Source organism: Populus nigra, chromosome 9 (genome assembly GCF_951802175.1).
Source record: "Populus nigra chromosome 9, ddPopNigr1.1, whole genome shotgun sequence".
In the NCBI taxonomy this organism is placed as follows: domain Eukaryota; kingdom Viridiplantae; phylum Streptophyta; class Magnoliopsida; order Malpighiales; family Salicaceae; genus Populus; species Populus nigra.
In genome coordinates this window covers 10,241,289-10,269,217 of record NC_084860.1, presented here as the reverse complement: position 1 = coordinate 10,269,217, position 27,929 = coordinate 10,241,289, and the positions used below count along the sequence as shown (strand labels likewise).

Sequence of the window (27,929 nt, the reverse complement as noted above, 5' to 3'; positions counted from 1 at the left end):
CTCTCTCTCTCTCATTCTCCATTCACATCCGATCAACTAACCTTACTTCATGCTCACAGAGACAGCTGTTGGTTCGATTATATTTTTTATTTTTCTGGGATGTGGGGAGGAGGGGGTGTATATCATCTGACTATCAGGATGTAATGATACCATCAAATCCTGTGGCTTGGGTTTGGGGCGCGGATCCACTAGCAGTGCAGCAATTTATAAAATTAAGCAAAGGCATGCCCAGTTTTAAGGGGAAATAAAGTTACAATATTGTAAAGCGGAAGATATGTTGCGCAGGAAAAGTGACTAGAAAAGGAAAAAACATCAGAAACTTTGGTCAGAAAACGTTTGTGTTGCATGGTTTGAAGTTTTTTCTAGATTAGATTCTACTTTCTTTGCAGAACATAAAAGAAATATACTTAAAATTTGGATGCATAGCAACGGGGTGTAGGTTTGGGGTTCATCATAGAAGTCAGAGTGTGGTAGGACAGCTGCAGTCGATTTCTAGTCTTTCATGATGTTATTCTGGAAGACAGATTGCATGCCGCAATCCTTGGAACCAAAATGGTAGATGACAGCTACCTGTATGTCATTACAGAGGATGTTACCGATCAGTTTCAGAGCTTCTCTCGTGTGCATGTCTGAAGAAATAGCAATGCCGCTGCTCATTGTATGCCCAACTTGACTAGACCGTCAGATGTTGAGCCTGAATTCATGGAAGAGGTTCCAGAAACTGTTCAACCCTCCATCCTAAACAACGTAATTTCTTTTGTCAGTGCTTAATAAAATCATATCTGATTACTCCCCAAAAACAAAAGTTATAAAAACTTGCATCTGAAGCTAATTTCCCACAAGTATCGAAAAATAATTGATTCTAGATATGCATTAGGAGGTGAAAATTATATTAAAAGTCACAGTCACCTGTCCACGCGTGCATCTCACTCGTTGCTATTATTCTCCTTTGTTCTAGTAGTTCCAGTCCAGTTCCAACCAACTCCAGCCTGCAAAGATTGATTTTGAACTCCAATATATAATTTATTTATTTTAGAATAATTTATAAAACATGTGTTGATTTTTTATTTGTGAATATGTATTTGTTTGTATGTTGTTATTTATTTTGCTTTGATTAATTTATTATGTGTATATGATTTTGCACTAGATTATATTTGCCTGTATTGATTGTGTTATTTTGAATTATTTGTAACAAGTTAACGATATTCCTTCATGTATGAACGAGTTTTTGATATTATATTGAGACTTATATTTTAATGATAGCTAGTTAGGTAGTCCGCGTACATTACGAATTCACCTTTGACTTTTAAAAAAAATTAGGAACACGACCCGAGCCTATTTGAATTATACCAAGCTAGATCCCAAGCTCATTTAGGTTCTACTGCCGCCAGTTTTAAATCCTGAGCAAGTGCCTTGAGTTAGCCAAATGTTTAAGAAACGGATTAGTTCGTGCCCTAATGGAAACGATAGTTGGTGGCCCTAAGCTAGTCACTATTTTTGACATGTTTTTTGGTAGTCATTTATGATCTACTATTTTTCAAAACATGAGAAAGCATAAAAGTCAAGAATTCTCGAATTAAATCAGTCAATCTAAAATCTAGATTTGGTAAAATTAGTAAATGATATAATATTTTCTTTCAAATTCATCAATTATTTTATTAATAATATTAATTATAATAAATATATTCTTATAAATTTTACTTACTGAAAGTAATAATATTTATAATACAAATCATAACATTTTTAGTATTAATATTATTAATTACTATAAAAATAATATTATTTATAACTCCAAAAATAATAATATTTTTGATATTAATACTATTAATTATACTAAAAAATATATTAAGAAAAAATATAATAATAATTTTAATATTAATTATACCAAAAAAATAATATTAAGAGAACAAATAATAATAGTTTTGAGATCAAAGACTAAAATAATAATAATATTTTCAACACCAATAGTATTAATTATACGGAAAAAAAATATATTAAGAAAAAATATAATAATTCTTTTAATATTAATTATACTAAAAAAATAATATCAACAAAACAAACAATAATATTTTTACTATTAATACTCTAAAAATTAATTATACTAAAAACAATAATAAAAAAACTAATAATAATATTTTTAATACTAATACTTGTAATTACACTAAAAGTATAGGCAGCCCAAACGTCAAGTGGCACTTAGGCTGCATCCAAGAGGAAGCAAACCAAGCACCAATTGGTGCTATGCTGCGAGCTTAAGGTGGTGCTGTCTAAGTGTCATGTGGCGCTTGGTCTGCCAACGACTAGGACCCAATTCTATTTTGGATCCTGCCATGCCAGGCCCAAGGCTAGCCTTGGACTATACCTGTGAGTGCCCAAGCCAAAGTGCCACCTAGCACTTGGACTGCAACCAAAAGGAAACAGGCCAAGCGCCACGTGGTGCTTGGGCTGTTCGTCTTTATGAGGGAACTCAAGCGCCACATGTCTCAATGTGATTCTTTCCATAAAAATAGTAGTTTTTAAAAATTTATTAATGATAATAATAATAATAATAATATTTATGTTCTTATAAATTTTAATGAAAATACTAAAAATTTTATAATACAAATAATAATATTTTTAGTAGCAATAATATGAATTATTATAAAAATCATATTATTTATAACACCAAATATAATAATATTTTAGAGATTAATACTATTAATTATACTAAAAATTAATATTAATAGAACAAATAATAATAGTTTTGAGATCAAAGACTAAAATAATAATAATATTTTCAACACCAATAGTATTAATTATACGGAAAAAAATATATTAAGAAAAAATATAATAATTCTTTTAATATTAATTATACTAAAAAAATAATATCAACAAAACAAACAATAATATTTTTACTATTAATACTCTAAAAATTAATTATACTAAAAAAAGAATAATAAGAAAACTAATAATAATATTTTTAATATCAATACTTGTAATTACACTAAAAGTATAGGCAACCCAAGTCTCATGTAACGCTTAGGCTACACCCAAAAGCAAGCAGACCAAGCGCTAGGTGGCGTTGTGCTACGGGCTTGGGGTGGTGCTGCCTAAGCGCCAGGTGGCGACGTGCCTGGCACCCCGATCTACCCCCAACCCCAAGGTCGGGTAGACCGAGCGCTAGGGGGCTTGCCTCCAAGCTGGTGCCCCGACCCTCCAGCTTAACCATACCTCTGCCAAACAATGCAGTCCTTAGTGAAAGCACTCATAATGCATCCACAATGTAACATAATGAATTCATTCATTGTGAACAGTAACTCGCGCTAGAGTGAAACATTAAACTCTTTTAGTTATAGTTAATTGTATAGATTTCATTGCATAATGTTGATCGGTTATAATGGACTTGAGAATATTATAATCTTTAAAAGAATTTTCTTTCTAAAAAGTTGAGTTTTGTCATAAAAAAATAATAATAAATATAAAACTTTTTTCTCTAAAAAGAATATGTAAATAAAATTTTATTTTCTTTTAATCAAAAGTTAACATATGAGTTGTATAATCCTTAAACGAGTTTTGTTCATCAGAGGTTAACACTTTTAGTTTTTCAAAAGAAATTATAAGATTTTGTTTTCATTGTAGAATTATCAAAGTACTGTAAATTTCTTAAAAGAGTTTTGTTCTTGTGAAGTTAAATTTTTTAAAGTAAGAATACAAATTGCATAATAAAAGAATATGGGCCAAAACACAATTTATTGTTTACCTTTCTTTTAGATCTCACGTTGGTATTTTAAAAGTGAAATTAGATCCTATTGTTAGGTCTAAATTTCAAACCATTATCTTATATTCTAGATTTTTTTTTATTTTTAATAAATGAACATTTATTTATTAATAAATTTAAATGAAATTCATGAAATTAATACGATTTGTATGGATTTTTGATGTTGCTTGATTTTAAGTTGAACGATGAATAAATAATTTATTCTGAGATTATATCTTGACTAAATAACTTGATTAAAATGCATTTATGTGTTTTTACCAAACATGACTTTAATCTAATTTTAATAAATTTTCAAATTTTTGGAAGATTATTCGGAATTAATTTTGAGTTCCCCACGTTTTTTCACCCCCTCCTATTTTATATTTAGAATTGTAACCTACAATCAAGATACTTGTTCAATATTAAATAAATTAGTTTCCTTTTATAAAAACAAAAAAAAATCTTTCTTTTAAAAATACAATTTTATTTCAAATTGCATATGGTCAAGTCTCTCAAAAATTAAAACACAAAATCATATTTGCTTAAATAATAATAACAAAAACAATATAAGGCATAATTTAACATTTTTAAATACAAAAATTTAAGAAAAATAGTTTTATTGATATATTTGCATGTATTTTTGGATTTAATAATTAATTTATGAAATCCACGAAAACTTGGCCAACATTTTAAAAATACCAAAAAATTTATTTTGTTTGTTCAAATATCAAGAATTACAAACTTATACATAAGATGTATTCCTGATATTAAAAAAAATATATAAAAAATATGTTTTGATATTAGATTTGCTAAGTTTTAACGTAATAAGATAGTGACCTCCTTACCGAGGATGATTTTTTTAAAACCTTATATAGATTAACAGTTAGAAAACATAACAATATCTTAGTTTATATCAGACAGATAAACAATACAAGTTACTTTATATAAAGTGTACTAGGGGTGATACGCTCTACCTATACTCATTCAGTTCCTTTTTTCTTGATTTTGAGATCAGTTAGGGTTTTCAATGACCAAAATATTAGATGGTGTCTCTAATCCCTTTTTTTATTGATAAAGGACAAGAAATTCTTGTTATTTCCACTCACAACCACAAAAATCTTAACCCAAGAGGACGATCACCGTAATGCCACATACGTGTAATACTAATGAACCTAAATTTAAATAAGGGCCCTAATATATTTAAAAAGCCTAATAATAACTAAAATATAAATAAAACAATAGCCCAACTAATTTAAATAAGACTAAAGTTGTTTTTGTAATCTGTTGGCATAATTAAAGCTCAACTTTAAATGTTTGGTTCTCTTTTGTATTAATGAATGAAAAGGCATTCCATATGTCACTGGAAAGTCATGGATGCTTATTTTCCAATGCAATTAGAATTGCATTTAGATTTTTTCAATAGATCCAATTATGATCAAAACAGTAATGAAAAATGAAAGGTGAAAAGTGACTGATTTAAATTTTCTTACTTCAATCTTTTTGTAATGTTTAAATGCTCCAACTACAGGCTCTTCTTGAACATGAATTAAATTAATTAAGTCTTGTGCTTCATTATTTAATATTTTCTTGAAGTTCATTTTAGCCTGCGCATCTTAAAAAAAATCTATTGAAAGCCTTTTTAAACCTATTAACCATAAGTCTTGTTATTAGACCAACTAGAACCTCTAACAAATCTTTTTGAAGTTCATTATTTAATATCTTATTGAAATCTATTAAATTAATCAAGGCTTATGCTTAATTATTTAATATATTTTTAAAGTCCATCGTAGCTCACGTATAATAACGAAATCTATTAAAAACCTTTTTAAATCTTTTAGTCCTAAGTCTTGTAATATGACTAATTGAAACCTCTAACAGATCTTTAACAGATCTTTTAGTGTTGTTTGGATTGCATTAGGTTGCTTTGCATTTTTTTTCTATTTTTTTTTTCTATGAGATTATCTTGATTTTATGATCTACATTATGGGTTTGATAGGTTAATATTGATTGATCCCGTTTATTTTTTTGTGCCTTTTTTAATTAAATATTTTTTTAATTAGATTTTATATTTTTTTTCTTTTTACTTTTCATGAGATTATCTTAATTTTATGATTCAGGTCAGAAACCTGATAAATTGATTCAGGTTGATTAGGTTCATTCTTTATATTTTTTTTCAACTATTTTTTTTTCAACTTCACCCTTCAATAACTTAATTGTTTTTTAGTTTAATTTTATTTTTCAATATTAAGTTGTTTATAAATTGAGTTTCATAATTATTTTTTTATTTTTTATGGACTTATTATAATCTTATAAATTTAATTTTTTTCTTTTAATTTCAATCTCAACATCCAATATTTAATCTATTAAAAATAGAATTTTATAATTTTTTTTGTTTTTTTATAAAATGATTTCAATCTCATGAATATATTGATAATGATTAAATATTTTTTTTAACATTAAAAAATTTAATTTGACAGACAGGATAACCAATAATTTAATTACAACTAAAAAGAGTATAAGATGATATATATTATTTTTTATATAAATAAAATCACATTTCATTTTTTTTATTTTCATTTCTTATCTGATATTGATAATAAAATACATTAATTTATTTATTTCACTTGTGGAGCGAAACTTTATTCCTGTCAAACCGAATTATATCATTTTTAATATTTCAAATAATATTTTTTTAGTTTGTATTGTGTTGTGGGTGATATATTATAATAAGATATAATTTTTTGTTCAAAATAAATACACGAGGAAACACTTCCAAACATAACAAAAACAATTGGCTTTTGGGGGTCTGAATCCGTCTTCCCTTATTTTGATTTGTAGACCATAGTCCATGGAGAGCAAAATCTTCTTCTAATTACTTTTCAATTACGTTTCTTTATTTCTTTTCTCTCTCTAGAACTGTTTTGTATCAATCGTATGCATTTTTGGAGAGATCTACCATTTCAGTTTGGAATTGGATCTGTAGTAGCTGTAGACAGTGTATAATACCTACACATATACTTGCAGACTAAGATTAGATCTTGGAAAGCCAAAACGAAATGGACAACGGAGATATTGAAGGTGGCGGGTCAGAAGACGAATTCCACACGAAGCAGAGTGGTCGCAAATACAGGCCTGTGGTGGCTCACGATCCCGCCGTCCTTGAGATGTCCTCCGTTCCTCCCGGATCTTCTTCCCAAGAAAAAACAAACACGAATCCCGATCGTTTGAATGATAATACAAATGGTTCAGAAAGAGAGCACAGATTGGAATTGTTTGGTTTTGATTCCCTCGTCAACATTCTTGGTCTTAAGAGGTACCTTACGTCGTTCATTCCTTTATTGCTGAACATCTATCTACATTATTGTTGAATGACTTGCTTTTCCAGTATGACAGGGGAGCAAGTTGCCGCACCTTCTAGTCCCAGGGGGGATGGTGAGGATGCTCCTGTCACCTTTGATCGAGATCGCCCAGGGGTATTTGCTACTGCTCCCTTTCTTTTTAGCAATTTCTCACTACTAGTTTTCATCCACTATTTATGCTTTATTTCTTTATTGATACATCAATGCAGCATAATGATCTTAAACTGGGAACGTTGATGGGTGTTTTCGTCCCATGCTTGCAAAACATACTTGGAATTATCTACTATATTCGGTTTTCTTGGTAACTATCTCGCGTGATGCTTCCTTTTAGCTTCCCTTTATCCGCACCTGCATTTTGTTTTAATGTGAGTGATTATAGGGTCTGTGCAGGTACATCCACCTTGTTTCATGCTTTTAATTGATAGCAATGAAGTTTTGAAATTCGAAGGAGAAATCTATCCAGTCGAATACTTTTTAATTTCACAAAGTGCTGCATTTAATCACATCTCTCTCTCTCTCTCTCTCTCTCTTTCTCTTATATGTATTCATCATACAAGTTTTCTTTGAGAAATATGGTTGAATTGTCTTTTAATATCAATAAATGATTCAACTAATGTCTCGTTTTTTTCTCTTGAACTACCCGTTTATTGGACATGCTAATAACGCTATTTAAAAGTGATAACAAATTGAGAGCTCTGAGTTCTCATTTTTGGATATACCCATATTTTCCATTTCTTCTTTATTAAGCTGTGGTCTAACTGTCAATTGAATAAAGGACTATGATGTCCTCTCGTGAACCTGGAGCTGATTGTAAAATTCAAGTTCCCTATAACATGGACATTTATAAGTTGTGTTGTATTTAGATTCTTGAAGGTTTTAATTTTATATGGACATGGTGGGTTGTAATCAAGCTTGAGGTAAAGGAAAATAAATTGACATTCAGGTTTGGTTTATTAATTGGCTTGCTGGCCTTTGATATAGTTAGTGTTTTTTTAAAGCCTTCAAGTTTGTTAATTTTTTCAAAAACTCTGTCAACTATTTTTAAATAGATAATCTGTCAGTTACATTTTTGTTAGTGGGAAGGAAAAAAATGTGTTAAGAGACTTAAGTTCACAACTATGTATAAAATGTAAATCTAGAATAATCAGTTTTGAAATTGGCTAGATGCTTGTAGAGGTAAGATGGGGAAAAGTTTTGGCTTTACATTGACTTGTGCCAGAAATCATACATCAAAGGGTATTCTGAATGGGGTTTATATAACCAAATGAAAATTAGGAACAGCTGTGATATTCAAAACAAATTGCTGGTCCTACTTCCTTCCTATGATTTAATCTGAATCTAGTTGTACTAAATGATGTTGATTACATCCTCCCCCTCTCTCCATTCAGACTGACTGGATGTTGATGATGCACATTTAATTTCATGCCAATGCTTTCTCATACAATAGTTTTTGATTGCTTTATGTTTTTGTAAAAATTGCAGGATTGTTGGCATGGCTGGCATAGGCGAATCTCTGGTGCTGGTAGCATTTTGTGGTTTGTGTACTTTCCTAACCGGGATTTCACTGAGCGCTATTGCAACTAATGGTGCAATGAAGGTAAGTATCAGTTACGGCATTATTAAATCAGTTCTTACTTATGTTTTGGACAAAGTATTGTTGGGGTTTAGTATCTACAAGGCTATTTTCACAGCCATTTTCTACACCAGCTTAATGGCTTGTTAAATGTTAAATAATTCTTTCTCAATGAAAATATGGGATCGATTTTCAATGATAGCTCTTTAGCTCTTAGATTGAGCATATTAGGGACATAAGTGAAAACATGATTAATAAATTAGTTCTAATCGGTAGTTATTTTTGAAAAAATTACCCTGGATCTTACTAAAAGAGATATACTGTTTTAATTTACCCTTTTTTTTCTTTTTCTTTATGATGGTACTTTGCATCTACTGGATATTGCATGACCACCCTAAATGTGCTTCCACCACAAGGGTTGATGTTAGTTGTCTAATACTTGTTTGGTCAAGAGAAGCATGGTAATGTTGTGATTTTTAATTTATTTGGTTCATTCGAGGATTCTTTCTGAACAATTTTGATGTAGAACAATTATCCCAAGAATTTATGGTCCAAATTGAAGCATGAAGTTACTGTTTTCCTGTTTTAATTAATTTCCTAGTTAATTTTAGATTTTAATTATTTGTTTCATTCCTAACTTAAGACTTTTAATTTAATTAGTAATTTACTATATAGGAATTCTAATACTAGATAAATTCTATTAATTAGGTAAATTTTAATTAGGAATCATTTTTTATAAAGGATTTTAGTACTAATATAAATAGGGATGCCTAGTTTATTTTATGGAGATCAATACTATTATTTAGAATCAATAAAAATACCATAGAATTTTCTCTACAATTTGGTCTGTAACCTTAGAGCTTGAGAACCCTAGTTTTATCTTTCGCTATACGTTGCGTCAGGAGACCCCCACTTTAGAAAAACTTGTCCTCGAGTTGAGTTCAATATCTGGAAAATAGTCGTAAAGATCAGCAACATTGAAGGTTTTCGATATGCCCATGCTATCAAAAAAACTAATAGCATAAGCATTGCCATTGATTTTTTTCAGCACCTTGTACGAACCATACTTTCTCATCTTTAGTTTATTATAGTTGCCTACTGAAAACCTCTCCTTACGCAAGAAAACCATGACTGTCTCCTTCTTGAAACAATTTAACCCACCTATGCCTGTCTGATGCATGCTTATTTCTAGTAGTTGTTTCTTCCCGTTTTCTCCTGATCTCTTGATGCACAATTTGCACCTATTTAGCCAAATTCTTTGCTGACTTGCTAAACCTAGTAGCTTTAGGCAATGAATGTAGATCGAGTACATGATTTGGAGGCTTCATGTACACAATTTCAAATGGTGTCTTGCCAGTAACACTATGCTTGGAACTGTTGTAAGCAAATTCTGCCCGAGTCAATGCAACATCCCACTGTGTAGGCTTGTCTCCATAAATGTTGCGAATCAGATTGCCTGAAGTTCTGTTTAGAGATTTTGTTTGGCCACCAATTTGTGAATGAGCAACACTACTAAACTTCAAAGAGTAGTTAACATCTTCCACAAAGTTAGCCAAAAATGACTAAGGAACCTGTTACCTCTATAACACGTGATGGATTTTGGAACACCATGCAACCTCACTATCTCCCTGAAAAGTAGCCCAACCACATTGATCACATCCATAGTTTTCGTACAAGGTATAAAGTGTGTCATCTTTGAATATCTATCTACAACAACAAAAATAGAATCCATTCCTCACTGAGTTCATAGAAGACCTAACAAAAAATCCATGGAAATATCTTTCTAGACATGTTCAGATATAGGTAGAGACATGTATAAGCCAATTTTTTGTGATTTCCCCTTAGCTGTTTGACAAGTAAAAGAATGTTGAAAAAATTTGTTGGCATCATGCTTGAGCTGAGGCCAACAATACTTATCTTTCAAAGTTGACACTCTTTTATCTCTTCCTCCATGACCCTTTAATTCGCCATGCAAGTCTCGAATTAATTTCTTGCCTAGGGATGTGCGAGAGATACACAATCGATTACCTTTTAGTAAATAACCATCATGTATACGGAAATCTCCATCAACTCAACCATTAGAACACTTATACCATATCTTTTGAAAAGCAACATTTTCACCTATAGCTCATTCATACACTCAAAACCCATAATCTCGCTACGAAAAGTGATTAGTAGGGCAACTTGCCTACTTAATGCGTTAACCACTTTGTTCTGAACTCCAACTTTATGCTTCAGACTGAAATTGAACTTCTGAAGGAATGTAGTCCACCTGGCCATCATATCCATATTGATTTGTTTATGATTATTCAGAGACTTAAGAGTTTCATGATCTGAATACAAGATAATCTCTATTAATCAAATAATGCTTCCAATCTTTCAAAGCCCTTGCCACATCATAAAGTTCTTTATCATAGGTAGTCCACTTCAAATGAGTTTCATTTAGCTTCTCACTGGAAAAGGCTACAGGACATTTCTCTTGGTGCCACAATACTACTAAAATCTTGAATAAATCTTCTATAAAAAGTAGCCTAGCCATGAAAACTCTGCACATCATTAACTGTCATGGGCATGGGCCAATCATGGATTGCCCTCACTTTCTCCTTATTGACTTCAACTCTATCAGCTCTTGCTAAAAAACCCAAGAATAACAGCTTGCTGGTCATGAAGCTACATTTCTTCAGATTTACATACAACTTGTATATATGCAACACCTCCAGAACACTCCTTAAGTGCTCAATATGATATAAGCAACACCTCTAGAACACTCTTTAAGTGCTCGTTATGATATGTTTCATTATGACTAAAAACAAGGATATCATTAAAATAAATCACAACGAATTTATTTATGAAAGATTCCAAAATCTGATTCATTAGCCTCATGAATGTACTCGGTGCATTCATTAACCTAAATGACATGACGAACTAATCATATAACCAATCCTTTGTCTTGGAAGCTATTTTCCACCTATCCCTTGGTCGAATTTGATGGTAACCACTTCTCAAGTCAATCTTCAAAAAGACTGTTGCACCACACAATTGATTTAGCATGTTATCTAAACATGGAATTGAAAACCGATATCACACAATGATTATATTAATGACATGACTATCAACACACATATGCCAACTACCATCCTTTGGTGTTAGTAAAGCAGGGACAACACATGGATTTAAGCTCTTTTGAATCATTTCTTTCTTTAGCAGTTCATCTATTTTCTCCCTTAAGATCTCTCCTTTTTTTGGGCTCATTCTATAATGAGGTAAATTTGGAAGACTAGCCCCTGGTATCAAGTCAATATGGTGTGAGTATCACACGTAACTCATCTGGAATAACTTCTTGAAACTCTTGCAATAGAGACTTAAGAACTCCAGTGACCTCAACTGCCTTGTCAACTTAGCAAGAATTTCACAGTTAAAGCATGCAATTCCTTTGTTTCCTTTAAATCTGTTTCAATTTCTGATAAAGATTAGGTAATAGTAAGGAATGCCTTTCCTCCATCCTTTTGGGCTTTTGGTTAGGAATTCCTCTTAAGAGGAATCAAAGTAAAATTAATCCCATCCTTAACAAACCTATAGATGTTTTCCTATCCCCCATGCCATGCATTTACATTATACTGCCATGGCCTACCAAACAAGTTACAAGTATTCATGTCAACTACATCACAATAAACTTCATCCTTATATAGTTGTCTATGGAAAAAATGAATTTTACATCTTTCAATTACTGCTATCTTTGGTACCTTTTTTATCCAACCTATAGTGTAACATTCTGGATGTTTTTCAATATTCAAACCCAATTTAATAGTGATTTCCCTAGCAATAATATTCTCGTCGCTACTGCTATCAAGAATAAAGTAAAAAAATTGTTGGTGTGTCATCTCATCATTAGCTTTTGGTGTGAACAACAATTATCTCACCACATATGCTTAACCATCATCATCCTTATACTCACCCTCACTATCAGGTTCACAACACTCCTCCATATATAATGACCTTCTCTACACTCTTCATCCTCACGTTCAACCACGATCACAAGTCTTCTCTGAGGACATACATTGGATCTATGCCCTTCCTGATTGCATCTATAACACTTTATTGGAGGTGGCTTGGCATGAGGATTATCACACTTATGTAGCATCGTGGTGATCATCTTCTTGGAACAAGATTTTGAGTGGTGTGGAAAGAATAAAGAATTCTTGTGTTTTTATGGTTTTAAAAAAACCAGAGTTGCCACCTAGTATTCTGGTAACTAGAAACTTAAATGGTTTTGAGAGTTTGGATAATGAGATTTGTTGTGTATAGGGAAAACAATATCACTCCTAGCACACCCTACCTACGATAGCTGCATAACTCATTTGTTTGATTATTACTAAGGTTTTGTTGTATTTTTCTAACAATTGGTCTGTCTAATGGTTAAAGCAGGTTCACCTTAAAAGAGTGAACCATGACTTTACGAGTCAAGCCTAGCTATTCTAAAGCCAAAATATATTTTTTGCATTGTTTTTTTAATATCGGGAATACATCTTATGTATAAGTTCTTAATTCTTTATATTAAAAATAAATAAATTGAATTTTTGGTGTTTTTGAAATTTAGATCAAGTCCTCTTGGTTTTAATAAACTTATTATTAAATCCATGATGTATACAAAATATAAAATCAATTTTTTGATTTTTTTTGGTATGCTAAATCATGCAATGTCTTTTTGTCATATTTTTGTATTTTTATTAAAAATGCAAACATGATTTTTTTGGAGAAACTTGGCCATGCTCATTTTAAAAAACATAAATGTATATTTTGAAAGATTGATTTTTGTTGTTTTTCTTTTTTTTTACAAAAAGACCCGGTTTGTATAATACTGAAAAAGCATCTCATGTATATAAGTTTATAATTTTAAATATTAAATATAAAATGGCAAAAAGTGATTTAAAAGGTCCAAAATTAATTGCGAAATAGTCCTTCAAAAATTTGAAAAATAATTAAAATTAAAGTAGAGTGTGTTTGGCTAAACACAAGAAAAAAAAGAAAATAAAGGGTGTGAAAAATAAGTTAGGGTGTGTTTGCCAAACACGCGCAAACACACTCATAACTAAAAAATACAGGCTTAAAATTTGCTTTAAGGGTATGTTTGCCATACATATCTTAAGAAACTAAAGATGCAATTTTTCCTTGTTAGATTTTGGACCTTAAAGGTTTAGCCCGATCAAATGGACTGCGCTTCCTAGCGTGACCAGAAGCCAACACAAGCTTTGTCCAAAGAAATTGAATGGGCTTAAAAAAAGAAGAATTGAAGCCTTATCTAAGAAGAGCCAACGGGCTTAACAAAACAACCCAAGTTTACTCCTATAAAAACAAAAGGCCTTGAAGGCCTAATCCACAAACAAATCCAAGAAGAAAGTTTCATGTTTTAAAGATTAAAGCAACCATTCATGAACTTGCCTAGAATTCTTTTATTTTTCCAGGTACTAAAGGATCAAGCTCAATCCATATTCAAGTAAAACATAAAAAGAGACTTAACCAACACTTCAAAACTAAGCATGCATACACCATCTTATCTCATTTTGGTATCCGAAGATTAAAAGAACAGACTTTTGTACAGAAACAAAGGACCAATGCTTAGCCTGATCCATGGGTTTCTTTGCCAAAACCACACTTCAAACATTGTGTTCAATAAATGCACATTTTTTTTTCTAAAATTCCTCAACCCCTGAAGTGAGAATCTATTGTTATACCAAAGCAAATGTTTGGAGAATAAGCTTTCTATCGTAACTTGTAGTTGTTCCTATCTCTTTTCTTGCTGTTGATGGCAGTTGCTTTTTTGGAGCTTTCGAGGTTGAAAAATCATGGCAGGGGGGCGTGGTGAAGGGTTTGAATGTTGAGGACTGTGGCTACTGCCAATGGGAGGAGTGATGGTGAAGGATAACCCTTGGTGTACTGGTGTTCGGGGAAAAGAGGTAGGAGATATTGGCAAAAATGAAGGAGAAGAAAAGGAAAAATGGTGTTGCTGGGGTCTATGAACTAAAGTGGGTCATAATGGAAACAATTTTGTACCATCCCAAAATGGAAAATTTAACAAACTCTTTGAAATGGAGGAGTGCATAAATAGATTAATTGGTAAGTCAAACAATAAAACCAGTTACGCTATTTTATGTGGTTCAATATAGGTTTGTGAAAGTATTGAATTGAAAATTCAAATTGAATAGAAATTCAGATTGGTGCATGATTTGGATCATGGTTTGAGTAATCAAACAATGAATATCCCTTTGTCAAACACTTTATGTTGATCAAAGCTGTTAGAAAAACATTTGAGATAGCAATAGCATTTAGTTTCAAGTTAAAATGATACATTTATAGTTTAGTTGGTTTGTTCAAAATATGGGTAAAATTGAGAAGGGGAAGAATGCAAAGGATGATCTTGTGATTTTTCCAATTTGCTATGCAATGACCGAGCTTTGAATTTTGATTCTTCAGAGGCATGTGGTTTCCCTCCTTTAGCACCTGCCTTTTTTTTTTTCCAATTCAAGTTGCTGATATGATTGCCTATAATCATCCCATCTTTTTATTTTTTTTATTTAGGTAATTGAGTCGTAATCCTTCATTTTTTTTTAAATGGACCAAATTTATGTAATGCTATCCCTTTGCTGACCTGACATGGTTCTGGAATCAATATGAACTTGATTGAAAACACAGAACTTAAATATGTATTATGTTTTTTTTTTCCAACCATGTACTGTTTTTTCATTGGTCTAGGATAGTTTTATTTTTTTTAATAATAATAAAAAGTAGTCTATTTCATGATTTTATATATTTTTTGGTACACTTGAATAGATGAATCATGAGAAGATGAATCATGATAATGATTAGTACATAAAATGTAGGGTATATTTTCATGTGTAAAAGTGTTTGGTATAGCATATTTGATAACATTCTAATAAATTGTTAGAAATTAGAGGATTAAGATTTCTTAGAAAAGGTACATCTATCTAAGTTTTGAGGACTGATAATGCAATTATCCCTTCGATTTAATTAATAGTTAAAGGGGTAAATGCTACGAGAGGAAAGCACAAGCTCAATGTCCAAATTTAAATTTGAAAATTGGTCACTCAAATGTAAATAGTCCAAACTAAAAGGTTCTTTTTTGCATTTTGCCCAATTGAGAAATATGGGAAAAGTTCAAGAATTTTGCTACTATGTTGGGATCAGTGCTGTTAAAACCATGCCTTAGGCATGCTTGAGGCACAAGGCATGGATGCTAAAGCCAATGTTTTTGTTTAACTCGGTGATGCAACTTCACCGAGAAGTGGATCCAAAGGCACAAGCCCATGCCTCAAAAGAAATCTTTCCTCTATTTAGTCAGTTGCTTTATACATTCTCTCTCTCTCTCTCTCTCTCTCTCTCTCTTGCCTTTCTTTCTTTCCCCTCTCTATCTACAACATTTTTCCTCAACTGAGGTCCATGACAATTTTTTGTCCTTTGCTCTAGCATTTGAGCTAATAGAGAAAATTAATTATCATTGTACTTTTCTATCTTCTCTTTATGTCTTAGAAATCTTTCCATGCAACTCATCATTCATTCTATTCAAAAAATACACGCCTTGATTCTCCCAATCTCTTAACAACAGGACATCTTTGTCATCATGTCCCACAAGGGATTTGGGGAGTTACGGTTTCATAAATGTGGATTTATGGATGATTAAGGGATTGTTTTAGTAGAATTTAGTATTTGAATTAAGGCTGTAAATGTTACCTACCTGATATTGCAGTAGGTAGGCAATAGCAAACAGAAGAAGAAAATAGCACATAGAGAAAAGAGAAAAAGACACTCAAGGCTGCAGCTCTCAAACAAAACCAAAATACTCATAATCGCATTATCAAAATATTTCCAATTACACTGAAAATATGCTCCTTTTATAGGCATCAAAGCACCAATAGTTCTAAACTAAATAGTATTCTTCAATGGACTAGAATTACAAGAAATATAAACTATTTGGGATTTAAAGTTAAATGAAAATATTTTCTAAGCCTCTCTCTTGTTGATTGCATCAACAACACTTCTTGAGTTACAGTTTGTTAAGCATGTTGTTTGCTTTATTTCAAGCGTGCTTAGATTACATGCTTGTTTCTTGTCACAGGCTGACATTTGTTTGTTTCTCTAATTCTTAATTCTTTACGAACTCTATATAGTTGTCACTGTGATTAAGAAATTCAATAATGAATAACTATTTTAACCAGTAACTTAGTTAATCTTTAAAATTCTTCTAGGCATGACTGATATCTGTGTTATGGCATCCTGATGCAGGAGTAAAAAATTAAGCTAACTATCTTCCTTGGATTGGTTGATTCTTGATTCTAAATTATTTTCTTGGTATGGTTATCTGTGCTTGGATTTTTCTGATGCCATGTCTGCACTTGTAAATGAGTCTCTGCTGTTTGTAGTGGTTTGCTGGGTGTATTATTCCTTACTAACTCACGCTAGGTGCTCTATAAGATTGATGACCACAACTGATTTTTTCTCATTTTCAGTTTCTTATAGTTGTTATCTTCTGATGACAAGTTCAATTTTGGAATAGTTTTTAAGCAAGTCACTTGTTGTATGACCCTTATATATAGGGTGGGGGCCCATATTATCTCATTGGTCGTGCCCTTGGTCCTGAGATTGGAGTGAGTATTGGATTATGTTTCTTCCTTGGGAATGCAGTTGCTGGAGCTCTGTGAGTATATCTTGTCCCTTTTCTGATGCCAGCATGTTATGTATGGTTAATGCCCTAGACCATGTTCTAGGACTTGAGGTTCCAATTAGTTTTATTATCTTTATAGCCTATTTGTATACTCTAAGTATTTGTGTTGACATCATTCTTTTCATTTGCTTCTACTCATTGTTTTAGCTATGTGTTGGGAGCTGTAGAAACCTTTTTAAATGCCGTTCCTGCTGCTGGGCTATTCAGAGGTAAAGATTCAGAGTTTTCTGCTGATATTATATATGATTGGTAGCTGTTAGCATGAGTCTAACCTTACCATCTCAAAATGTTAAAGAACACTGATAATTTATATCTTTGGCTGTTCATGTTTTCCCTGTAGAGGCTATAACAACATTTAATGGAACAGAAGTTGCACATCCCATACAAAGTCCAAGTTCACATGATCTGCAAATTTATGGGATTGTTGTGACAATTGTCATATGCTTTATCGTGTTTGGTGGTGTGAAGATGATCAATCGAGTTGCACCTGCTTTTCTCATTCCTGTTTTGTTCTCTTTGTTCTGCATATTTATTGGGATATTTTTGGCGAAGAAGGATTACCCTGCCGGTGAGTGTTAAGTTGTTAAGTTCTTCTTCTTCTTTCTTGGTAATGTTTGCCTATTACTTGTCATAGCTACTCTGGGTGATGCATTGAGCATTTAAATATGATAGAAGTCTGGCATTGGAATGATGTTTTAGAGTACATGTTCCAAATCCTTGACCAAATTTAATGTTGTTGAGTACATACGTGGTGTACACCCTGATCCATTCTAACTCTGGAGGAAAATAATTAGCTACACTGTAGTTTTTTCAATTCACGGTTGTCTTTTACAATTTAGTTTTGATAGCTACATTGACCTATATTAACTATCAGAATCAGAAAAAAGACTTGCCATGTTCATGATCGTAGCCTAAAGTATTTTGAATTTTGAATTGAACTGTTAAAGACAAAAACCTAATGAGAAACAAAATTTGTTTGGGCAGACAGACTAGTGAACCAACCAGGCGACCTAGTGAAGCAATTTGTTTTCTAAGTATTTTGTTTTCAACTTAGCAATACTTCTGTGTTTATGTTTTAATTATTCTTGAAAGTAAATTTGATAATATTATATGCCATGTTTTAAATATAAATATTATTTGAGTTAGTCATAGAGGTGGCAAATGGGTGGGCATGAGTTAGGTCAAAATAGGTATGGGCAATGTTCTGCGCATACCCTTTTATGACCCATTTATTTTTTCAATGGGTACCTACACCCGCTCAAACCCGCTGAACCTAGCCATCGACCCATTTAAATTGTTTGACCAATTTTACTGTTTGATGTGCAGGAACTTGATTGCAAAAGAAAATTTTAATTAAGGGACTAAAATATATTTAGTATAAATAGCTTTCAACTAAGAACTTATTCGTTGGAAAAATAAATTAAATAAGTTTTTCAAAAATTGAAGGGCTAAATGAAAATTAGTAAAAATTTTGTTTTCCCTCGCAAATCACATAACCAGCTATGAAATTTGATGGGGTCGGTCGATATGATGAACAGGAAATTCCCTGATGTTGCTTCATTGAAGTCCCTCATGGAAGAAGAATTGGCTGATGTTGAAGGCTTTTACAATTCTTTGAGCTATATCTGTTAATGGGCCAGATGGGTGATCCTTACCCAACCCCATCCATCCCATTTATCTTAGAATATTTTTGGGTCAATCCATTAGTGATCCGTTTAAATTTTATACTGACACTTTTATGACCCATGCCCCTTTAAAATATATAGATTTGGGTTGGCTTTTGCCACCCTTGGTTAGTAATTATTATGGATGACGTATAAATAAATTTGCGAATTTACTTGTGGGTTTTATCTGATTCATTAGTTCAATCAGTGACCTGGTACCTTGACAGCTTCACTATCTAGCTCAGTTTTGATAACTATGAATCCTGAACTTAAAATTGTGTTCTGATATTAAAACCTTTGATTTAGAACTATCTGTGTATAGATGAATACACTTGATGATCATTGAAAGTGATGAGCTGAGATAGAGCTTTAGATCTTAAGTGCATCTTTCATAAGGAGGAAATTGAATGCTTTGGTTATCAGCTCTGTGACTAGCAGAATGTATTTTTGGTTCATTAAAGGGTTTGGTTTTGCTGGGATGTTTACAACTTTACAACTTTTAGTTGTCCATCTTTTGGATGTATTTTTTGTCTTTTCACGAGATAAATGGATTTTGCCTCGCCTAACAGAGATTTGCAGCATCTGTGAAGTTGAAAACATATGTTCCCTGTTCAGCTGTGCATCTCATAAATCAATTTAGACGGCATTGTACATTATTGGTTAACTCACTTCGAATGTTTTTAATTAATCATCCTATTGTATCCTTCTTACTCCTACTTTGGGGTTTACCTATGTCTGTGAAGACAAGGAGTTTTCATTTGCATATCTTTGTATCTCGTATAGGACGGTTTGTACAGGATCTTTGTCAATGGTTAGTGCTGCATTGTCAAAGTGTTGGAGATTGCTATCATCTAGCCTCTTCTTGTCATTGTTTGAAGGCTTTTGCACCATTTTTTCGCTTAGATCTATCTGCTTATGTTTATTGAGTCTTCGTTCTTCTTCATGTTTTATGTGTGTTTTTTTTTAATTAATTTATTATTGTTTAGATACATTTAGTCAATGAATAAACAGTGAACCATTCATTCTGACTTTAACAGTATTGTTTGGACTTCCATGATGAACACTATTAGTGTTGAGCTTTATAGGTTGGTGGCTTTGGATCTCTTTGGAATTGTTGGTGGCATTAGAACACAATGGAATTTGACTATCCACTTGCATCTCTGCATAAAGCATAGTGTAGCCAAGTTACTTTGCTGATTTAAGTTCAAGGCAAACAATTTCTTTGATTGGTACAACAGGATTCACTTTTGACCTTAACCTATATGCTCATAACTGTCAACTTTAATTGTAAATGTATGTGTGATTGATGTTTTGATGGTCTTGCATTCACTCTTATTCCTTGTTCTTTCTTATTGGTTGGTGGAGAAATAAAACTAAATGCTTCTCTTTCCATGATTTTAACAGATGGAATCACGGGCTTGAGTTTGGAAAGTTTTAAAGAAAACTGGAGTTCAGATTATCAATTTACTAATAATGCTGGCATACCTGATCCTGAAGGAAAGGTCTACTGGAATTTCAAGTAAGCCACGACAAGAATTTTCAATCTCATAGTATTTGTTGATTGTTGAAGTTAATAACATAAATGGATCTGATTGCAATATTATTAAGTGATGTACTTCCCGTTTTATTGTCATACCAGAATACTCTGGTATATATTAATTTCCAACTGTTGAATAAAGTTGCCAGAAGATGTTTCTTTCCTTCGGTTTAGCAATCTGAACTCTGTTTTCTGTTGGGAACACTTGCAATTGAATTTGAATGAGAGATTTTTATACATTGTTTGGAAAGAAATATGCTTATTCCTTATACAGTTCAAGGAATGTAGAATGGAAATCCAATTTGGAGCTCCATAACCATGGAGCAGAAGCTGGTAGACTTGATTCTTCTACTTTACACCTTTTTTTTCATGTTCAGGTAACCAAACACAGTTTATGTCATCACTAGAAAAAAGAATAATGAACAAACGCCTAATGGTCCAGCAGTTGCGAATATCTAATTTATATCATCTTAGTTGCCCTAGTTAATGGATTTTAATGTTCCTGGAATTACCTTCAAGCTTGATACACTTTGCTTTTCTGCCACACCCTCCCAAGGCACACACCATTCTCTTTTTAATTACCATCACTGGAACTGTTGGGCATTATGCAATCGTGTATAGCTGTAAGCATTTCAATCAGTTATCTTGCTAATGGGTGTTAAAAGAAGTTGAATTTTTCATGGTTTTCATGTCTCAGTTAGACAGTACTATGCCTCGGGCCCTTACCAAAACACTTCTATTGGTTACAATTCTATTGTGTCAGCAACACATTCCTTTAAAGCATGGAAATGCATTTTCTTGAAATAGGGGTGAGATGAATTTTTTTATGCCTTTTCTCATTTTTTTTCTTAATTTCTTTCAGTGCATTGGTTGGCCTATTTTTCCCTGCTGTAACGGGAATTATGGCGGGCTCTAATAGATCAGCCTCACTTAAAGACACACAACGTTCAATTCCCATCGGTACATTGGCTGCAACTCTTGCAACCACTGCACTATATCTAGTGTCTGTGTTATTCTTTGGAGCACTTGCAACTAGAGATGCTCTCTTGACAGACAGGTATTTTGCATGGCCTTCTACACAAGTAGCCTTCATACTTGCTGTGAACATCTTACATTTTCCCCTCTTCAAATGTGGAATGAAATCCCTCGATATTTGCTTTAAACTGTGGATCACAAGCTTCCCTCTTCTCTAGTAACTAACAATATTCAACTTTTAGTCAAGTGACCAGGCATTTGCAAGGCCACTTATCGATTATATCTTTCTTCAGTGCCTTGTAGTTATATATTAATACCTAGCAAAGCATATCTGCATAAATATATCATCACTTGACTGTCTACTGGAATAATGTTGTCACCTAGTTTCTGTTAATTATATCATTGACTAGCAGAGTTTTCTTTGTTCATTCATATGATGGATTTTCTCATGAGATTGTAGCTGTGCTCTTCGTTTTTATTTCTTTAGTGGCTTCCACCTTTAGGTAATTTGTGGATTGCATCTTTATGCTTTGTTCATATGATGGATTTTCTCATGAGATTGTAGCTGTGCTCTTCGTTTTTATTTTCTTTAGTGGCTTGCACCTTTAGGTAATTTGTGGATTGCATCTTTATGCTGTGACTTAGGACTCATTATATTGCTGGTGTGTTACATACAATAAATGCTTATACTAAATGCTCTTAATGCATTGTTAGATTTCTAAAGTTTTACTGGTCCTAGTTTAGTTTTAGCTATTTAGGTCTGATGCATTAAATATAGAAAGTGTTACTAGGCGTATGCTAGTTCTAAGGCTTCTATCACACATACTGATTATTGTATTATTCAAAATTTATTTCTGTAGAATTAATCTCTGTTATAAAATCTCTAGTTATTTATAGAATTGGAGATATTGTAAAAATTTAGAGAAAGATGCAGTTACCAATGTTAATTCAGGTTACCTTTCATTAAAATTCATTCTTTCATCTCATACTTGCATGATTAATAAAAATTGTAAAATACTGTTTGAATTTAATGATTGTATGGGGAAAAAAAATCATGTTTTAAGTAAAGATATTAACAACTTTGAATCATGCTGATGCCTGGATTATGTCTTGTCATGCTAGAAAAAGAAAGATATGATATGAGAATGCGTGGTTATGGTTTGGGAATTCCTAAATGCCTTCAAAGTAGGTTAGGTAGCCTGGGTCTTCAATAGCTTTATTAGCAAGTCACTTTCGGTTCCTCATGTACACTTTGGATGGTATCAACATGTCCATAAGTTTAGAATTTTTTAACACTTGGCGATACTTTCATCCCAGTTCTTTGTTGCCTCCTTTTTATTTTGAATATACATTAGGCATCATGGTCATTTCTGCTGAAGAGAATAATAAATGGTCAGTATGTTGGTTTGAGTTGTAGAATTTGCACTACATCAAAACTCTCCACTATTTCTGTTTTACTGCTGAACTGTACTTTTTATGCAGGCTACTTACAGCTACTGTTGCCTGGCCTTTCCCTGCCATCATCTACGTTGGTATCATTCTTTCAACCTTGGGTGCCGCTCTTCAAAGCATGACAGGTGCCCCACGCCTGCTTGCAGCCATAGCCAATGATGAAATTCTCCCTGTTCTTAACTATTTCAAAGTTGCAGATGGACAAGAGCCACACATTGCTACTCTCTTTACTGCATTTATCTGTATTGGATGTGTCGTTATTGGGAATTTAGATCTTATCACACCAACTGTAACTATGTTTTACCTTTTATGTTATGCTGGCGTGAACTTGTCTTGCTTCCTTCTAGATCTTCTAGATGCTCCCAGTTGGCGACCACGGTGGAAAATTCACCATTGGAGCCTCTCTCTTCTTGGAGCATCACTATGCATAGGTATGCCTTTTACTTTTCCCTTTGAAAAAAGAATCACATATTGTTTTGCTACTGGTATTATTTTTTAGGGCCTAGAGAGGCCTTAGGACTGTGGTGTTTCCGCACCTCATAGCTTCTTCTCTCTGAGTTCTTAATAGCATCCCAAAAGAACAAATATGCAGTATAGTCCTCTTTGCCAGCCTGAGTTTAATACTCTCATCGGATGCTTTTGGAAATATGATGTCCATTCTACTATTTGGAAATGCAGAAAGCTTTCTGTTAACAACCTTTTGGCTTTATTTGTTAAAAGCTGGAATGCTTTAGTGTGTTAATTTCAGCTATATTTTCTGGAACGTCATACTAATCACTGTAATGTGTGAGGTTAATGCCCATGTGTATTAAAAATGGATTGCTTTGGGATTATGTGCATATAAATGAACCTCAACCTCAATCTCAACCTGTGCTTTTGGCTTTGTTCAATCGTAAATGCTTTGGGTGCACTAAATTAGGTGAAATATTATGCTCATCATGTTAATAGTGGATCGCTTTGGGTGATATACATGTATGAACACTTGAAGCTAGACTTGAGATTGATGGAGTTGCTATGTTATACTTAAAGAACTCTCTTTGGAAACCCAAGGCTGCATTAGATGGTTCTTCATCAAGAAACAATTTGTTATGGTAGATTTCTTGGTTTGGGGTTTAAAGTTTTTGAATCATAGATTATTTTGCAAGCAGGGGCAAAATTGTTATTTGAACACATTCCAGCAAAACAAGAGTATTGTGGTCATTTTGATATTTGGTAGGTCTAGGAATTAGCGTCTTAAGTCTTTAATAGTTTATTCCTATTTAGTTGCTTTGCTTGTCAAGTTGGGATTAGTTATGCCGATGGTTTTTCGAATTGCACGTGAATGATTTGTTTGATTCACACAGCAAAAAATTTGACTCAGGCACATGAATTGGATTTATACAAGAATCGCATCTGAAATCGTCCTGAGTTGTGTGTTTTGTACAATTCACTCAGTTGCCCCAAAAATATCAAATCTGAAAGAAGGGAATTCTGGAAAAAAAAATAAAGAAAGATGGAGGAATTGCAAGAGAGAGAGCAGATTCGATAGAAAATTGTAGATGTACAATGGATTTGTAGAGAAAGAAGCTTCAACTCAGACTTAAAAGTACTTTTTAATATAATCCATTAGATATTTTATGAAAGTACTTTTTTATCTTTTATTTCAACACAAGGTTCTAGAATTTAATCTTTTGAATTCTAAAACCATGGAGTTTCTTGAATCTTAGAACTTAGACGTTGGTGAGTTACTGCTAGGTAGTAGTTACTTATTGAACTAACACTTTGAATCATATTATTGCATAAATCAGGGATGCTTTATTTTAGTATATTTGTTATTGTTCTATGTTTTTGTTTAATAAATTTATGGCATTTACGAATCTTACTATTCACTATTCAGAAAATGAGCTTTCCTATTAACAATTCAAATCGCGATTTGACAAATATGGTTATGCCAGGTTCATTTTCATATTCCTATTTACTAGCCTTAGGTCTAATTAGGATTTCAAAGCAAGCACCATTTGGGGAGAATCTTCAAGATTTACTATAACTGTGGTACTCAATATTTTGGTGCCTATAAGCTTGGTGTGTGCTTTTATACATTTAATGTCCTTTTGTATATGCATGCGTGCTTGGAAGTTGTTTGTGTTTGTTTCAGGATCTTACCCGCCTTCGCTGGTTTACTGCAGTTATCATGTTCTTGATTTCTTGGTCGTTCACTGTTGTGTCTCTGGCACTAGCAAGCCTCATTTATTATTATGTCAGCATTAAAGGAAAGGCTGGGGACTGGGGTGATGGCTTCAAGAGTGCATATTTTCAACTAGCTCTTCGCAGTCTTCGATCACTGGGAGGTAGTCTGTCCTAAATTCGCTGTATGACAAAGTTTAGAGTTCTTGAGTCATTGCATCCCGCTGGTGAATATTGAAAGCATTATGTGCTCTGCTTGGTGGCCTATTATGGCAATTTGCTATGAACAGTCAGTACTGCTTCTATCAAACATCTTGAGCACAAGGAATTTGGTCGATATGTTTTTAGCGTCATATCTTTTTTTCTTTTTTCTCTCTTCTCATTACCTATGTGTGCTTGTGTGCATGCATGCTTTTTCATAGTGCTTGACATATCTCACTATTACTTGCAGCTAACCAAGTGCACCCAAAAAATTGGTACCCAATCCCTCTTGTATTCTGCCGGCCATGGGGAAAGCTGCCAGAAAATGTTCCCTGCCATCCCAAGCTTGCCGACTTTGCCAACTGCATGAAGAAGAAAGGCCGTGGGATGTCCATATTTGTCTCTATACTAGATGGAGACTATCATGAACATGCTGAAGATGCTAAGGCAGCCTGTAAGCAACTAAGCACCTACATTGATTACAAATGCTGTGAGGGCGTTGCAGAAATAGTTGTAGCCCCCAATATGTCTGAAGGTTTTCGTGGAATTGTCCAGACTATGGGCCTTGGTAACCTGAAGCCCAACATTGTGGTGATGCGGTATCCTGAAATCTGGCGTCGTGAAAATTTAAAAGAAATACCTGCCACTTTTGTTGGAATAATCAATGACTGCATCGTTGCAAACAAAGCTGTTGTTATTGTCAAGGGTCTTGATGAGTGGCCCAATGAGTATCAAATGCAGTACGGAACTATTGATTTGTATTGGATTGTAAGAGATGGTGGTCTAATGCTTCTTCTTTCCCAGCTCCTTCGTACTAAGAAGAGTTTTGAGAATTGTAAGATTCAGGTCTTCTGCATTGCAGAGGAGGATTCAGATGCAGAGGAACTCAAAGCTGATGTGAAGAAGTTTCTCTATGATCTTCGGATGCAGGCTGAAGTGATTGTAATATCTATGAAATCTTGGGATGTACAAATAGAGGGTGGATCTCAACAAGATGAATGGTCGGAATCATTTACACCTGCTCAGCAGCGCATTGCTGGCTACTTAGCTGAGATGAAGAGGGCGGCTCAGGGGGATGAGAATAAGCTGATGGCTGATGGGAAACCTGTAGTAGTGAACGAGCAACAGGTAGAGAAGTTTCTTTACACCACCCTGAAGCTAAATTCAACGATATTGAGATACTCTAGAATGGCTGCTGTTGTGCTGGTGAGTCTGCCCCCGCCTCCAGTACACCATCCTGCTTACTTTTACATGGAGTACATGGATCTATTAGTAGAGAATGTGCCAAGGCTTTTAATCGTAAGAGGATACCGTAGAGATGTTGTAACTCTATTCACATAGTTGCCGGTGGTTTACTTTCTGGATGGTAAATGCTGCATCCCTACTTGTCCATATCCTCCAATCTTTCCAATCTTTTTAGTTTAAATGTTACATTCATTCTTGCAGTCTGTGGCATTGCATCCGCCTGTGTGATAGTCACGGTAGAAACTCGGTAGTTTTTCAGTCCTTTGGGGATGCGCATTTGAAATGTACAAGGTCAAATTTTGAGATAGCGAGACTAATCTAAATTTTCCCTTTGCATTGAACTTTTTTATATATTAACAAAAAAAGCTGAACTCATGGCAACAAATATTGTGTAGCATTTTTACCAGATATATTGGCAATGTGGATTGAAATATAATCTTGCTTCTCAACTAGAAAAATTAGTCTCGGTGTAGGGGCTGTTAATAGCACATTGACATGATTTAATTGCTCTTGATTTCAAATTTCTTGAAGTTTATATCTTAGGGCTCTTGGGTTTTTTCGTTGACTTTATTTTCTCTCTAATTTTACAGTTGGACTTTTTAGCAAAGATAAAATATTATTTAATATTTAAAAAAACATCAGTGTGTTCTATTCATGCGGTTGTGATCAAGTTTTCAGGTGGCACATTCAATGTCATTTGTTGGCTAGCCATCAGCTTTTGTTATGGCGTTTGAATATTCATAGTGGCCCCTTCCATAACGGGCACTTTTGACATCGATGATTTTTTTCATCCTCTCTCTTTACCTCAATTCCTATACTTGTTGCTATAAAGTTTCAAAGCAAGCATTTGAATTTTTTTTTTATATTTTTGTTTATTCTAAATAATTTATGAAATTGAAATTATTTTCAATATCATTCTTTTTTAATACTTTTATTTATCAGATTTGATCCTTAATTTTTCATTGCTATTTTTTTTTGTTTTTTTTATCATTTTCTTAATTGATTTTTTTTTCAATTGCATCTTTTAACATTTTATTTTATTTTATTTTTATTTTAAATTTAGTCGTCATTCTTTTAATTTTTATATTTCTTTTAGATTCTTTTTTATTGAGATTTTTTTAAAAAATTTATCCTTCAATATTTTGTTAATAAAAAATTTGCCTTCATGATTTTTTCGTGTTTGCTTTCTATGTGATAATTTTGATTTCAAGACTTGAGTCATATATTTGAAAGGTTAGCTTAGGTTGATTTAAGTTTTTTTTAGATCTTTTTTCCATCTCTATAATT

At 33.0% G+C, this 27,929-nt stretch overlaps 1 protein-coding gene across 2 annotated transcripts; it reads left to right on the top strand.

Annotated features, from left to right (window-relative positions):
* The first annotated feature begins 6,500 nt into the window (after positions 1 to 6,500).
* Positions 6,501 to 26,983, top strand: LOC133703226 (cation-chloride cotransporter 1-like). Of its 2 annotated transcripts, XM_062127684.1 has the most exons (13): positions 6,501 to 7,049; positions 7,122 to 7,209; positions 7,305 to 7,396; positions 8,578 to 8,692; positions 17,278 to 17,378; positions 17,553 to 17,614; positions 17,746 to 17,973; positions 20,474 to 20,588; positions 21,469 to 21,663; positions 23,064 to 23,464; positions 25,199 to 25,360; positions 25,648 to 26,763; positions 26,844 to 26,983. In XM_062127684.1, the coding sequence occupies exons 1-12, from the start codon at positions 6,793 to 6,795 to the stop codon at positions 26,736 to 26,738; spliced, it is 2,907 nt and encodes a 968-aa protein (XP_061983668.1). In that variant the 5' UTR covers positions 6,501 to 6,792; the 3' UTR covers positions 26,739 to 26,763; positions 26,844 to 26,983. The 2 variants fall into 2 exon arrangements, with proteins under 2 accessions (XP_061983668.1, XP_061983667.1); XM_062127683.1 differs by having other exon boundaries at positions 25,648 to 26,983.
* Positions 26,984 to 27,929: the final 946 nt, after the last annotated feature.